Source organism: Ctenopharyngodon idella, chromosome 16 (genome assembly GCF_019924925.1).
Source record: "Ctenopharyngodon idella isolate HZGC_01 chromosome 16, HZGC01, whole genome shotgun sequence".
Classification (NCBI taxonomy): domain Eukaryota; kingdom Metazoa; phylum Chordata; class Actinopteri; order Cypriniformes; family Xenocyprididae; genus Ctenopharyngodon; species Ctenopharyngodon idella.
Window position 1 is genome coordinate 14,337,865 of NC_067235.1, and position 16,930 is coordinate 14,354,794.

At 38.1% G+C, this 16,930-nt stretch overlaps 1 protein-coding gene across 1 annotated transcript in view; it reads left to right on the forward strand.

Moving 5' to 3' along the window:
* Positions 1-1,052: 1,052 nt before the first annotated feature.
* Positions 1,053-16,930, forward strand: part of itga10 (integrin, alpha 10) — a 49,538-nt gene continuing 33,660 nt past the window's right edge. The window contains exons 1-7 of the mRNA XM_051864573.1: positions 1,053-1,404; positions 1,902-2,154; positions 10,388-10,499; positions 10,709-10,818; positions 10,918-11,006; positions 15,846-15,960; positions 16,051-16,178. Coding sequence (XP_051720533.1) covers positions 2,103-2,154; positions 10,388-10,499; positions 10,709-10,818; positions 10,918-11,006; positions 15,846-15,960; positions 16,051-16,178 — 606 coding nt within the window. The 5' untranslated portion in view covers positions 1,053-1,404; positions 1,902-2,102. The remainder of the gene's footprint in view (positions 1,405-1,901; positions 2,155-10,387; positions 10,500-10,708; positions 10,819-10,917; positions 11,007-15,845; positions 15,961-16,050; positions 16,179-16,930) is intronic.

Below are 16,930 nucleotides of genomic sequence, written 5' to 3' on the forward strand. Positions count from 1 at the left end.
TAACATGTTTGGTATGAAATAACCGTTCAATTACAGTCAGTTGTTAGTCAATAACTGCACCTAATGTGTTTTCAAACGTTAGTGTAGCTACTTTGTTTACAAAGGAGACAACATTGTCAGCCTAGGCAACTTCCAGTTGAAATATGACACATGAAGTGTGAAGAAAACAAAGAAAAATCAAGTTTTCAAAAAGGACAGATTTTGTTGTGCATTGTTTTCAATTAAGCTTTAAATTTGTCTCAAATCTCAAATATTGTGTATATATAAAATGATATTAGCCTACAAAGATTTTAAAATGTGGTGAATGGCAGTGTGATGGAAATTTGGTGATGGAGAAGAGCAAACAGGCAAATAAATTAATAATTCTATAAGTAAAACAGAAATAAGATACAATTGTTGTGTTTTCATAGATCTCCTACTCAGGCAAACTAAATGAGTTTTCTGGGTTGTGGTGAAACCCAGACATGACCAAAGGCACTACGATGTTTTGACAAAATCTTAACATAACAGAGTTGATAATATCTGTGGCGTGACTGTGGCGAGAGAGAGAAAATCAACTAAATCTTGCTTTTTAAAATAGAAGGTCAGGTCAGTCTGCTTTTTATGTGTTTGATGCTCTCTTAATGCGTAGTTTAGATGCGTAGGATATTGATGCGTTGTACAAGAAAGCATATGACAACACGATTCTGTCATAAAAACAAAAGGTTTATTTAATGGGAAAGGCAAACTAATTGGTCTCTGTTATCGTAACCAGAATCTACAAGGAGTTGGCAAATCTATAATATATTTGTTATTCGATTCACTTAGGTTGGAAACTGTAATACTATTTTCTTTTCCTCTCAATTCTTTCCAACAAAACCGCATCTGATGTATAGCTTCACGTTCGATGAGAGTTAAATAAAGTTAAACCGTGTGTTTGAGTGAGTGTGTGTGTGTGTGAGAGAGAGAGAGAGAGAGAGAGAGAGAGAGAGAGAGAGAGAGAGAGAGAGAATTTGTGGGCCAGGCTCAAAAAGGGTCCAGTTGACTGAGGGAGACTGGTCTTGCTGCAGAATCAAGGCGCTCTTTCATTTTGCTAGTATACATATATTTTGGAGACACGTTGCGGTCGAGGGAAAGCAGCTACGAAGGCATTTAAATAAATTTCACCTCAGGAAAAGAATATTTATGATAATTTCCACATTTCATACGTAAAGGATAAAGTCTTTTTTAACAACATTGAGAGAAAATTCATGGATATAATCTTTTTGTCAGTTGTTTTTGTGAATGTATTTATTTTGGGAACCGCTCGTTTGCAAGAGCTGGACTAAACTCGTGCGCGCGCTTATTTAACGGCAGCAGGTGTCGGAGCCGCGCAAACCTGGAATTTGAATAGGCCTAATCGTTGTTTATGTGAGGAACAAGACGGTAAGTTGACCTGAGTTTTTAATTTCTTAGTTTATCAAGTTTTTTTCTTAATAGCTACCAATAAACCTGTTGTTCCAAGCAGTCTTATTTTCTTCAGTGGGACACAAGAGATGTGAATGATGACTGAAAATCACGTCACCATTCACAGTGTCAGTTCCTAACTTTCTGCCTATATCTCAATTTGTGTTTCACGAAAGAAAAAACACGGTTTTGGAATAACATAAGAATTAGTAAATTAGTGAATTGTCATGTTGGGTCCTTGTAGTTTGCCATTTATTTATCACTTATAATTATTAGAAACTTATGATTGAACATTGTTGTTTAAGAAACCATAACTTATAGGCACACAGTGTATTGTTACTTATTTGATAGCCTACATGGTCAAACGAAAACTTGTTTGTATTCGTACTTGGTCAAACAAATGCTTGTTTGAGCCAAAGAGAGTAAAAAGTTGCTAGAAGGCCAGAATACTATACAGTAATGTCTTTCATGCGCAGGGAATGTGAGAGCGGCGCGCGTGCCACAGTACTGCACTATGAGCGCGTGAGTTACAGTATGCCACTGGAGAGGAAGCACATCTCCACCTGAGAGAACACGCGCGTGCACCCCTGATTACGTGCGCGAGCTGTATTTACAATCACTGCTGACATTTCCAAATTGAAGAAGGAGAAAAAGAGACTGAATCACATAACTGGCAAATGGAGATCCACAAGTACCTGCTGTTGTTAAAGATCACTGTTCTTCTCAAAGGTGAGTTATCAAGTTTAGGCATGTGTTTCATTGCATTAATTTGTGATGTAGCCTACATGTATACTCTCTTAGTCACGTGATGAAAAATAATGTAAATAATGTAAAATAATTTCTTAAATAATTTAAAACCTGCAAATAATGCTTTAAGTAAAAGCATTTGGAGCTGTCATCTGTAAGATCCCTGCACTTACAAGACATGACTTATCTTGTAACTCAAGCTGTTGAGTGTGACTCCAAGGACATTATTTATTTGTTCAGCTAAAGTCTTTTCTACCACAGATTAATGTTATACTATAGAGTAATTACTAATTAAAGCGTCAAGCATGAAAATGTTTTTATATAATCACAACAACATCTTGCTTACTTGCATTAGTAGAGTTATATTCTCTATTAATCGACTTCAAGACATCAACAGATCAAAACTATGAAGGAGATTATGAAGGAGACTTTTGTTTAAATTCACCGAAAGAAACTAAGATTTTAGATAATGTAGCCTACTTATCATGGCACAATTAGGTATACAACGTCACATATCTGGACAAATTACTGTAAACGCTAGAAATTGTGCTTTAATGGACCACAACAGTTGCAGTTGAAGTATTTCCAGACTGTAGTCAAGTGTAATGACACTATATTGTACACACATACTACCTATGTGTGCATGTTTATATACGTTTTGTTACCTAGACTGCATATTGTAGGTGTTGGTGTCTGTTTTTGTGCATATATGCTGGGCTGCTGATGGATTCTGCAGATGCTCAGTGATGCGCAAGCTGTCTTGTGTTTAGCTATGTTCTTCTGTGTTTTAGATAGAGAACACAGGTGTGGACTCTGGGAATTCCACCCCCTTTTACCCCCTCCATTTCTCCCTGCATTTCTCACTCTCAAGCCTTCCGCCCCCTTCTCTTAGGAGAGTTGATTGAGACATAACATGAAATGTAGGGACAACATAAGGCAGTAAAGGAATACGGTAGACAAGAAATCCACTGAAATGGTTTCCAAAGTGTGAAGCAGATACATTAAATCTGTTTGGAAAGAAGTGTGATTTAAAGAAAGAAAAGTGACATGAGAAACCAGTCTAGATCCTTACACTGAAATTGAGGATGAATGTGTGTCTGCATGGATGTGACGGTAATTTTTTGTCCTATATTTTAATTTAAAAATACATTAAAATGCAAGTCATACAATTACTTGAACAGACAAACTGTGTGATGAACAATTTTTTGAAGTCTTTAAAAATATTAGATAATTTCACTTTTTTATGACAAATGTCATGTACTGCGAAAAGTTTTTTTTTTTTTTTTTTTTTTTTTTTACAAATATCATGTCAAATATATATATATATATATATATATATATATCATATCATTATTAAGATCTTATATTTCACTGACCTAAAAATAGCTGACAGAAACGAGAGAAAAGAGAGTAGGAATAACTAAAATAAAGAGAGTTGGAATAACTGAACTGCACCATTTAAATTTTACCGTTTAAATTAACATGGATAAAATTGTTTCCCATTTCAGTGGGTTTCTAAGTAACATGTTCTCTCTCAGTAATGTGTCCCATATGTGTTCACATATTACTCATACTGGCATGGCTGAACTATACATTTACATTTCTAATAAGATCCATTCAAAGTGACATCCCTCCAGTGGTGGGTGAGAATGCCTCTCTCTATGTGGTTAAGGAAAGCATTTATGTGTGTAATAGTCTATATGTGTGTTTTTATGTAAGGAGTGAGAGAATCTTGGCTGCTTTTCCAGACTATTCACCACCAAGCTACATAAATGTTTACAGTTGTCATGACAGGGCCCTGGAGGCATGGACCAAGAAAACCCACAGAGCTGAGACAGAGGACCAAAGATACTCTAGATCTCTTTCACACACAGAAACAAACATTGAAGAATGAGAGCATCTTTCTAAAGATGCCTTTCTGCTTGTGTGTTTCTGGGTGTGGTCGATATCTTTCATTCTTGGAGCTGGTGAAGTCATGGAGGGCACCTTTTACTGCCTGGTCCCATTTCACAAGCTCTTCCACCTTCACAAGCTCTACCCCAGCCTCGACGGTGGGGTAGCCAGGGAGTATGTGGAGGTTCCTCAGGTGGAGTATGTGATTGTGGTGCATTTATGGAATAGTCCTGGACTAGTCCGTCCAGTGCCTGCAAGTTTAATTAATCTCTGAGGGTGTAGGCTTACAGTGCTGCTGGACAGGTTGTTTCCGCCATGCATGCCATGGCCATCCTGCTGGTCCATCAGGCCAAGGTACTTAAAGATCTGCATGAGGGTAGTCCTGAGCCGGGATTGATGCAGGAACTGCATTTCAGCGACCGATTTCACTCTACAAGAGACAAGGGTCACGGTACAGGTCCTCGACCAGGTGATGTCCACTATGGTGGTCCAGGAGCAACATCTCTGGCTGAACCTTGCTGAGATGTGGGATGATGACAAAGTTCGCTTTCTCGATGCCCCCATCGTGCAGGGTGGCCTCTTCGGTGACACTGTCTTTGCCTAGCAGTTCTCGGCAGTAAAGAAGCAGACGGAGGCCATTAAACACATCTTGCTTCGGGGCAATTCCTATGCCACCTTCAGGACTCTGAGGCCCCACACCCCATCTGCTCATCGCCAAGGGCATCTACAAGCCTGGCCACAGCATCGAGCCGCTCGCAGGAAGGCAATGCCGCCTGTTCATCAGGCGAGTGCCAAGAAGCTGATGAAGGCTTCAAAGCATCCCTGAAATAGGTGACTCAGAAATTTAGGGCTTTAGGTCAACTGGGAAAAGAACATGCTCTTCCCAGTGCAGAGCATCTCTTTTCTAAGGATTAAGTTGGACTCAGTCACTATGACAGCATGTCTTACGAACGACCGCACTCAGTCAATGCTGACATTCAGAGGAAAAACAGTGGTTCCACTGAACCAATTCAGAGGCTCCTGGGGCATATGGTGTCCTCAGTGGTGATTACGCTGCTCAGGTTGATGCGTATGAGACTGCTTCAGCATTGGCTAGACTCGAGTTACGTGATGGGCATGGCGCAGCCGCAAACATCGCTTGGCCATCATGCCGATTTGTCATTGCTTATTCAGTCCTTGGACAGACCTACATTTTTACAGGCAGGGGTTCAGCCACAACTGAAGTCGCTGCAGGCCACTCACATCCCAGTCAAACTCAATCGTGCAGCGGATGCACTCTCGTGAGGAGTTACGCTTCAGGGGGAGTGGGAACGTCATCCGCTGGGGGAGTTGGTTCAACAAAGTGCAGGTAGACCTGTTGACATCCCAGGAATCCTTTCATTGCCCTCTATGGTACTCTTTGATGAGGCCTCCCACGGCACGGACGCGCTGGCACACACCTGGCTCCGGGGCTTTTGCAAGTATGCGTTTCCTCCAGTGAGCCTGATTTCACTGACGTTATGCAAAGTCAGGGAGAACTGAGAACAGGTTTTTTTTTGGTTGTGCCATAGTGGCCCACCCAGACTTGGTTCTCGGAGCTCATGCTCCTTGCGGCAGCCTCTACGAGGCGGCCGTATGCTTGGAAATGGCATCTGTTCACAAACTTGTGTTCTTCCCAAAGGGGAGGACCTACAGAGATGTGTAGTCAGGTGGGTGCTTTCCTTCCCGCAGGAGAGGTTGGAGGGACGGCTGTCCCCCTCCACCTTGAAGGTGTATGTGGCCGCTATAGTGGCACATCACGATGCAATGGATGGTAGGGAAGCACAACCTAATCATCAGGTTCCTCAGAGACGCCAGGAGGTTAAATCCTCCTAGGCCATCCCCTCTTGGGACCTCTCTGTAGTTGTGCCTGGCTTACAGAGACTGCACTATCACAAGATTTTGCAGGTTGAGCCAGTTTCATCCTGTGTGCTATTGGCTAAGTGCTCCATATGTAGTGATCACCTAATGGTAATGCCATATGAGGTATTCTCCACGATACGGTTTCCCTGATGGTAAACCCGTGTCTTCCCCTTGGTAGAGCCTCGCTCTGCCACCAGTCACTGTGCTTGTAGAAGTTCCTCCCTCTTCAGGTAGGACCTACTGCAGAGACTTCTCTCCATGTGTCATACTTCCCAGTGGGTAAGTCCATGTGATGTATACTCTTCATGTTAACATCCCTTTGGGCAGGATGTATTCTCCGAATTGTTTCTTTTTTTCGCATGGAAAAAGGAATGCTTCCCCAGTGCTAAATCGGGTCCACATAGCTGTGAAAAAAAGAGAGAAAAGGTCGCTTCAGCCGGACAGGGGATATATCCTGTGACCCCTTTGGAGGTTTGCTGAGGCTTCCCAATGCCCTAAGGGGCCCGACCCTCTGGTTGAGAACCGAAGTGTCCAAACACTTTCATCTTCATTTTGAACCAAATATATATTATCATCTATTAACATTTTTGTCATTTTTTAAGTAAACGTTGCAAATGTGGCTTAGTGTAGCCCCATCAACATAAATGTAAAGGGTTTGATTCCCTGGGAATGCACAAACTGTTTAAATGTATACCTTAAAAGAATTGTATGTCACATAAAGTAGTGACTGGTGAGCATAACTACAACAGAGGAAAAAGTGCAGAACAGGGATAAGGAGAAATAGGAGCACAAGAGAATTGTGGGAAGGCAAGTTATGTTTTGTGAACATTTGGGCAGAAAAAAAAAAGAATGAATTACAGAGCATGTCCTATTTATTCTTTGATCCATATGGATCCCCCTCCATGTTCTTGTTCCACTGGAAAGAGAGAGAGAGAGGATGAGAGACTGAAAGAGAGAAACGCAGGACACCATGTTTGAGGTCTATGGGGTTTGGTTCTCTGCCTGCCCCCTTTCTGAAAGCCTCCCCCTCTGCTTCTTGGGTAAACAATCCTAAGAAATCCACTCAGAGCACAACTTCACCCACAGTGAATGAGACCTTAGTGTACGTGTGGGTCAAAACTGTATCACACAAAACTGAAAAATCCCCTCAGATAGGTTTTACTGTTGGTATTATGCTGGAAGTGTGATTGACTGGTCACCTTTGTTGTTTTTTGGCCAGTCATGTTGTTTTGAATTACATTTGCCGTGAGCTACAAATCCACCGGTGAACTTTCCCTTCAGCCTCTCTCTCAGTCATATAAAAGCCAGGTCTGTATGTCATAACAGGGAACCACTATGTTCAGTAGTTATTGCAACCGACGCCCTTCCCTCTCTTTTTAACGCCTTTTCTCTGGCCTTTTCCTGTCTGTCACTCTATCCATCCAGTTCATTCATCAACTACAGCTGTTCTTACTCTCCAGCATCTTGACTTGAGATGCCAATATGAATCTTTCTTGATCTTTTGTATTTGTTTTGTATTAGAAGTGTTCATACTACAATGAGTAATTTTTTTGTGTATTTAAAATTATATTTCTGTCATGACAACTCTCGGAGTGTTTGGCATGGTAATGGGTATGACAGTGTAGATATGTTTGGTCTTGGCGGAATAGATCTGCTACGCTGCTGCTGCTTTATTGCTGCTGCTGCTGCAGAGCAAGTACGGGACTTGCTACTGCCAATACATACACGAACACGCTGCTGTGAGCAAGTAAGACATGCTGCTGCTACAATAGCGTACATGAATAACCCATAGCAGATCTATATAGGTGGAGCTGGGGAAGGTGGAGGGTTTCTGAAGCGCGCTGCACTGCTAAGCAAATGCTGTCTCATGTATTTAAAGACTGAGCACGAAAGCTCATTGGCTACTAATACAGCAGGAGCCAATCATCTGTGACCTATAGATTATGATGTGATTATTAGCAGGTTGAGTTAAAGGACCTATTAGCCTGCCCATTAAAGTTTCATGCCAGAACTTTGTATTTGACCAAAATGGTGAACATGTTTTTACCAAGTAGAACATTCTTGATGATCCTGGAACAGCATTCCAAACAAACCAATAAGATTTGAAGGATTGGTTTACAGTTGATGCTAAGTTTAGGCTACTTTTTCATTTGTACTGCAACTGTACTACAAGTGAACTTATAGGTATACAGGTAGTTTACTAGTTAAATACTTTTAAGCTAGCACATATTCTAGTTTATGAAAGTACACTTTGAAGTACACTCTCAGTAAACTACTAGTTTAGTATTTTTATACTGCATATATACTTGTAAGATTGAACTTAACATCAATACGTAACATCAATAACTTGTACTTGAACTCTTTCCCCATGCCAGCCAGCGCCAGCATTTTTGATTATTTACTCAAAAATTTCAAGGCCCCCACAATTTTTTTTGTATGAATATCTGAACATGCAATATATCAAAAGAAAGAACAGAGGCTCTGCTTTTAAACAACAACAAAAAGTTGTTTAATGCATTGTTTTTTTATCAACACTTGAATGTGTGTAAGTTTCATCAAAAAAAAATTTAAACAAAAAGCTGAGAAAATCAAGTTTTTATGAAAGACTATGTCCAACAATGATCAAACCATAGATGAAGTAGATGGAGAAGAGTCCATCAACACCCCCAAAGCTTCACAATCCCATACCTTATCCTGGGATGACATTTCATTCGGTAACGTTAGGCAGTTTTGATTTATATGCTGCTTAATGTTTGATCATCGTGTTATTTTACATGTGAATAAGATGTGCATAAAATTCCCTCAATGGCAGGGAAAGACTTAAGTAGATTTGAAGTAAATTCCTATGTACACTACCATTGGACTACACAAAAATTCACATACTCAAAATTAGGAACATATCTGTTTTCTTTATAAATCAATATTTCCAAACAGTTTAAGTTTATAAGACAGTATGTAAAACTATGTATTTAATAGGCTACTCAATCAAAAGAGTAAACACAACTACAAAACAAGTATACTTAGAATACTTAATTATACTGGATCAAAAGATTGAGTACAAGTATAGGCCAAATATACTTAGACTTTTCTGTCAGTATGTCAAGTATGTCAAGTGTGTAATTTTAAGTATATTTCTAAAAAGTACGTAAAGTATATTTCTGAGAAGTACATAAAAAGTAAACTGAAAGTATACTTTCTTCTTTTTAGTTTAAAAGAAGTATACTAATAGCACACTTGAATAAACATCTTTTTTGTAAGGGTACTGTAGGTATAGGGTTAGGACTATGTTTTTAGACAGGAATGTATTTCCAAGATCAACAAAAGATGTTGATCCAGGAACATGTCTTATTTGGCAAAATCATGACCTTTGGGGTCAGTAAGATGTTTTTAAACAAATATTTTCAATAATGATGCATTAAATTGATCAAAAGTAACATTTATAATGATACAACAGATTTTTATTTCAAATAAATGCTGTTCTTCTTAACTTTCTATTCATCAAAGAATCCTAAAAGAATCCTAAAATATATATATATATATCACAGTTGTCACAATTTCCCCTGTGTTTTGTGTTCAAGGACTTTCATTTTGTAGTGTATTTTCTGTTTCCGGTGTTTCCTTCCTGTTTTTAGTTTCCATAGTTGCCCTTCTTTGTTTCCATAGTGATTGATTACCCTCACCTGTGCCTTGTTAGCCTCTTGTTTTCCCGTGTATAAACCCCCGTGTTTTGGTTGTTTTTTGGTCGGTCATTGTCTTTGTGTTACTGTACAAAGCTGTTATGTTTGCGTTTCTATGTTGGATTACTCTCCTCCTCCTTCTTCGTGTGGATTATCTCATTTGTTAATTTAATAAATTTACTGCTTACAAACAGATCCTTGCCTTGCCTCTCCTTTTCCCTGGACTGATCCACGACAATGGTTTCCACGAAAATATTAAGCAGCACAGCTGTTTCCAACATTGATAATGATTAGAAATGTTTTTTGAGCAGCAAATCAGCATATTAGAATGATTTCCGAAGGATCATGTGACACTGAAGACTGGAGTAATGGCTGCTGGAAATTCAGTCTTGCCATCACAGGAATAAATTACATTGTAAAATATTTTAAGATGGTATTTTATATTGTAACAATATTTCACAATATTGCTGTTTTTACTGTATTTTTGATCAAATTAATGCAGCCTTGGTGAGCATAACAGACTTATTTTAAAAACAATTAAACCAGCTCACCAACTTCAAACATTTGAACATTAGTATATGTTTATTTGTTTTATATTTATGTTTACTACTGTATATATTATTTTTGACTAATGTATGTTGTCCATCTATTTACTAATGCATATTTTTTAGGAGTGAAGATGTCTATAATATTTACTTCTATATAGCCTACTATACTACAGTATATATGTTACTAGTAAGACTCAATCTCGCTCTCTCTTTTAGGGCTGTGTGAGTGTTTTAATATTGATGTGAAGAGGCCACGGATCTTCAGTGGACCTGAAAATGCTCTGTTCGGCTTCTCTGTGCTACAGCACGAGGACAATGGAGAAAAATCGTGAGTACTTTTCGGTACTTTTTATGTTTTACTCACATTTAGAGGTTCTTGATAAATAAAGTACTCGGTTCCACTAGTTTCCATCAGGCGATCACGATCTATAACAAAACAAGCACATAAATACATAATGTTTTGCTGCTCTTTCAAGTTCTTCTTTGTAAAGGTTATTTTGACATTGCCTTCTGAGTGACTCATTGTTTTATGAACAGAATTCTGGTTGGTGCTCCATGGGATGGACCACAAAATAACAGGAAGGGAGATATTTACAAGTGCATTGTGGAAGATGAGATCAATTCTAATTGCTCAAAAGTTAACCTAGGTATTGGATTAACTTTCTGGCTATCAGAATTTACTTCAATAGCTGTGTTGTGCATGAAGTACTAGTTTACAACTTGTTTTTGTGTTATTCTGTGTATAGGTGAAAATGCATTTCAGAACGTGTCTCGAAATTTTAAAAACTCTCATTTGGGGATGACGCTGACCCCTGCTGCTTCAGATGGCTTCCTGGTGAGATTATATTTGAAACTCTGTAGATGGTATTTAAAGTCCAAAAACATCTCATGTTTGAGCACTGACATCACAGCCATATTTTTATTATTCAGACATAGTTATGTTTTTATATGTGAGTGAGCATGAGTGTGTGTATGTATTTGTGGTATGGTGTATAGAATGAGTGGTTGTAAAATCCCCTTCTCTGTCTCACCCAGCCACCGCCATCTGCTATGACCACCATCTCTGTGCATGTGACATGTGGCCACTATTGAAATGACACATTATAGAGTCAGTTTTGTCTATATATAGGTGTGTATTCTTAAAGAGACAATTCACCGAAAAATGAAAAATCTGCTATAATTTACTCAACCTCGTTTAATTTCAAACCATATGACTTTCTTTCTTCTGTGGAAGGCAAAATTAGAAATTTAGCAAAATGTACTCAGTTGTCCAGTTCTATGCATTTACAAAGAATGGGGGCTGGAGGTTTTAATCTTCAGAAAAACATAGCAAGTAAAAGTATTATAAATGTGTCCATACAACTTGTGTGCTATAATCCTGTTCTTCTGAAGCCATATGATAGGTTTGTGTGAGAAAAAAACAATTTATGATAAATATTCACTGATAATCTTCCTCTTCATTATTTGTTAAAGGGATAGTTCACCCAAAAATGAAAATTCTGTCATCATTTACTCACCCTCATGTCATTCCAAAACCATAAGACTTCCGTTCATTTTCGGAAGACACAAATGAAGATATTTTTAATATTCGTTCATAATTTTTTCACCCATCTGTTGAAAATACATGCGACCAAAACTTACATCATGCAAGTAATCCATATGAACTAAATAGTTTAATCCAAGTCTTCTGGAGACACAAGTGCTTTATATGATGAACAGATTTAATTTGATTAAACCACTTGATTCATATGAATCTTTCAGGTTTCATTAAAAATATTAACATTTATGTTTTTCAAAGTTGAACAAAAGTCATACAGGTTTGGAATGACATGAGTGTGAGTGACACTCACAGATTTTTTTCTTTTTGGGTGAACTATCCCTTTAACTGCTGCAGTTGTTTCAGTGAGTTGAACAAGAGAATCACGCCAATGTGTAAAATGTATCATTCAGACCACTTTCATTGAAAAAATCCAGCTCAAAACAATGATTCATTCACAAACTGGACACTACCTCTTCTCTCATCAATGTGCTTAGGAGAAGTTGGATGTCAAGACTTCCAATGAATAGCAATGTCGTATTTTATCAAATATAATTTTATTTTATTATCTTACAAAGCTATCATATGACCTAAAAAGATTTGAAATATGGCAGACAAGTCTTATAGAAGTACCAAGTCCTGATTTGCATAGAAAGTACAGAAAGTCGTGCTGGTTTGGAGCAATGTAGTAGATGATGACAGGTTTCATTTTTGGATGGATAGATAGATAGATAGATAGATAGATAGATAGATAGATAGATAGAAGTCACAGGTCGGTATGTACATTGATTTTGGGGTCACGGTTTGGTACGATATTGGTACAATAGGAAAAATGGTCACACTTTAGTTTTAGGTCCAATTACAAATATTGACTATCTATTAACTTCTGCCTCAACAAACCACTAATTACTGCTTATTAGTTAGTAAGGTAGTTAAGTTTAGGTATTGGGTAGGATTAAGGGATGTAGAATAAAGTCATGCAGAATAAGGCATTAATATGTGCTTTATAAGTACTAATAGAATAGAATAGAATTTTAGCCTTTAGTTGAATAAGATGAAATAGAAATAGGGTTGGTTGGTCAAGGATGCACTAGGAACGACCCTGAAAAAATAATTTTGTGATCCTGATTGGATCGGACCATTATATCGACATTCTGGAGTATACTTTGCAGTTTCATCATGCAGAAGCCAAGCTGTTTTGTTTCCTTGGATGTAGGCTGGTGTCTTACCGAAAGCCATCAGAGGCAGACGTTTGGTGATAACTCCACCCCATTAAGGGGTCGGAGGACTTCCACTCTGTTGAGGGGTCAGAGGGACACTGGAAGCCATCAGCCTAAGCCCAAACTTAGAGATTCAGGCAGTGAGAGCCACTGTGCATCCGACTAATTGTACTTTGTCTTATCTATGTAAACTTTATATAAACTTTATCTTTTTATATCTTTTATTTAAACATTTTTATTCTCTGCTTTTATTGGTATTTCGTGATTATTTTAATTCCTTTTCTATGTAAAGCACTTTGAATTACCAATGTGTAAGAAATGTGCCATTTAAATAAACTTGCCTTGCCTTGCCTAATAAACAGCCAATATCTTAGTAATATGCATGCTAATAAGCAACTAGTTAATAGTGAGATTTGGACCCTAAACTAAAGTGTTACCAGAAAAAACAACAAATGCTAGGTTTCTTTTCATTCATTTTGAACAGACAGTAGCGCAGCTTCCTATAGTGTATTAAGCAATAAGCAGTAAAAATAATGCACTCTTGCTTAGCTCATATTTTTTTTTGCAGGGCTGATAAAAAAACAAAAGGTATTTGGTCACAATCAGCTACAAAACTGAAAAGCATCTTGTGTTATAACAGTACAAAATAAAGAGAATAATGAAAAATAAAACCTGTGCATTAGGATTGTTAAAATTTGCTCCACATTCAAAGCTTAAGTTCAACCCTCCTATACTTAATTTTCAGCATTCGCTCCGTTTCACACACAGTTGAGTGCACAAGCCAAAGTACTCCTTTGTCCGTAAGCACAGAAATACGAATTCAAACGGTCATTCGCACATGCACTGTTCTTCTTGTGCTCTTTTTCCTGTTTTGGTGGTTAGCAAACAGTGTTGCATTACCGCACGCACCCCCTTCTAGATTGGAGTGTTGATCGCCTGTGACTGACTGTATTCATCGTCTAACTGTATGAACCGAAACGTGACGTCCGTACTGTACGTCCCGAGTAGATAAATGATAGAAAAAACAAGCTAAAACCTCACCTGACCTAAAACCCGACCAGAACAGCTAGTCTTCTTCTTAATATATTCATGGGTTCAGCCTCTAAAATTCTTTTACCCACACACACGCTCTCTCTTCCACACACACAGGCTTTTTGTGTTGGGCAGAACGCAGTGAACCAGATCAGTCCAGTTCTGGAGCCGCTCCGCTGTGGCTTTGGTGGAATTGCTGGGTGGCTTTCGCCAGTAGTCAGACTTTTTATGAGAGCAAGCGAATGTTTTGGCGGAGGGAGTCAGGGTATGTGTGTCCAAACAAAAGTATGTTTTTGTGTGTGTGTTTGTGTGACAGAGGGTTAAACGGAGAGCAAGTGAGCACAGCTTTTGGGATGGAGTCACACATAGTTCACCATGGTGTATGCCAACTAAAACTAGTGCTCACAGTGTGAATGTAATGAGCCCCACATTGCACATTCAAATATCACTAACCAAAGCATCTTTTTGAATGTACCTGTTTGAGGATTTGTGAGTTTGTGTTTGTTCCTTTGGTCAGTGCTATAACAGGATAGGAATGTGACTCAAGCCCTTTGTAATGACAGGCCGTGGAAAAGCCATAACACCTCTCACCCTCATTGCCACTTCACTTCTGTCTCTCACACTCCTTTTTCCTTTCCCTTTCTCTATCCTCCCATCCCTCTGTTACAGGCCTTCATAATAACAGGGTGGGGAATTGCAGAACTTTTACCCCCCTTAACCACTTCTTCCAAACCCGTCTTTCTTTTGTCTCATTCTCCCTCTTTCAACTTTTGGTATGTTTTCTTTCTCTCCATTCTTTCCCTCACCAATCCTCACAATGGTTTTTCAGGCACATAAATGGTACGCTTTGAAGACGTACTATTTTTATGTGCTTTTTTGCCCTTCTCCCCCCAATTACCGCCAAGTACGTTTAAATTGTTTCATTGCAGGAGCAGCCGCCAACTCTGTTAAAGCATTTATGACAATAACCGACATTTATCAACAATTCTCTGTTCATATCGTTCCTTCTCATTTTCCCTCTCTTCCCAGTCTAATTCTTTCTCTCTCTCTCTCTAACCCAATTTAGTGATTATTTCCCAAACAAAAAAAGAAGAAAATTTACAAATCTTGCTCCTAGGCAGCAATGAAATGAATTTGAGAGAGCAAGTCTTCTGCTTTTCAGATGTTTCTCCAGAGAAGACCAAATAATTCAGACTCAAATAAAGACCCAAAGTTTCAAAAGAGATGTCAACAATACCTGAACTCTGGTCAGACCTATATAATTTCAATATGAACTCAATGAATCAGATGTTTAAAAAAAGCTTAAAATTATCTGAGCTGCCCACATTCATTTCATAGTATTTACTGTATAATAATAATAAAATGTGAAAATTGTATGCATGTATTTTTATTTGTTTTATTTTGTTATTATCTTCTATAAGGAGTTTCAGTAGATTAATTTGAGACAAAGTTCTGAGATCTCATTGACACTACCATTCAAAAGTTTGGGGTTGGTATGATTTTTAAATGTTTTTGATAGAAGTCTCTTATGTTCATCAAAGCTGTCCTTTCTTTGCTTCTCTCTTTCCTTCTGTTTCTCTCTCCTACTTTTCCTGGTTCACTTCACTTCAGTAAATTTTATTGGTCTGACCAGCACACAGCGCTTCCCTCCCTTTAAACAGAGGAAATTTGTCAGAAAAAAGCCCAAATACCAGACTTAACATTTACACAGAGAATTTAATGTGCAATACTAACAAAATCCCTAATTTGTGCACATATCAAGTACATGTTCTGTGAATGAATGCTCATAATAAGTCTGCATTCTACCACGAGTGTTTAAAATTTAGTATAAAGGTGGAACTACAGATGCTGGATGCTGGATGACTTTTTTCTGTGTGATCTTTAGGCCTGCGCTCCACTGTGGTCCCAGGAATGTGGTACATCTCTGTTTAGCACAGGAATTTGTGCGTCTGTCACCAATGACATGGAGCCCAAGGACATCATTGCGCCTACTGCCCGGAGTGAGATAAACATCCTTTGTCCATCTGACCTGTTCGATTTAATGAAACAATCGTATTAAACTGAACTTCTTTTGTGTGTATTTTTCACAGGGTGCACGACATACATGGACATAGTGATTGTTTTAGATGGTTCTAATAGTATCTACCCCTGGTACGAGGTGCAGAACTTCCTTAGCAACATTCTCAGCAAGTTCCACATAAGTCCTGAGCAAATGCAGGTATTTTTTTTTAACTGTTTATGGAGTTCCTGTTTATTTAGTATTTTAGCGTGTGGGTTTTGAGGGATTTTTTGTTTTGTTTTGTGATAAAAACGCCTTAAAATATGTTCTTTCCAGATTTGATGTTTTTGTGGTTCTAAATCATGGTTCCTCTTTTAGTTTTAATCATTGCTTATTTTTGGCATAAGTTCGAAAGAAAATCTGAGCTTGAGTTAACATTGGTTTTGATTGAGTAACTCATCTTGTGACAGTTTGACATATTTAGCCATCACAAAAAAAAAAAATTATATATACAGTATATATGAAGATATATGTAGAATATGTGGCCAGAAGAATGGCTCCCATGGAAATATCAGGGAATTTCAAATGTGTGTTTTCCAGGCCTGGGAAAAATTTGACAGTTAGTAAAATCTTCTGTAAAAAAAACTGTAATTACAGCAACTTTTTATATTTTTTCTCAGTTATAAAGTATATTGAATATATTGAAGTTAGAAATGAATCTTTGTGAGTGCAGCCTCTATAAAAATGATTTTTAAAAATCCTTCATTTCAAACGACTGGAAAAGTCATGGAAATTCATTTGTCAGAACATATGCATAAGCATACAGCAAAGTGAGTGAACAAAACCTCTACTCCTAAACAATGTACTTTTAGATAACAGAGATCTGACTGAGGTTTTGACAGATGTGCAGAACTGACTTTTAACCTTACATCCTGTCATCAGCAGCTCTAACACAGATCTAGCTTTGATGC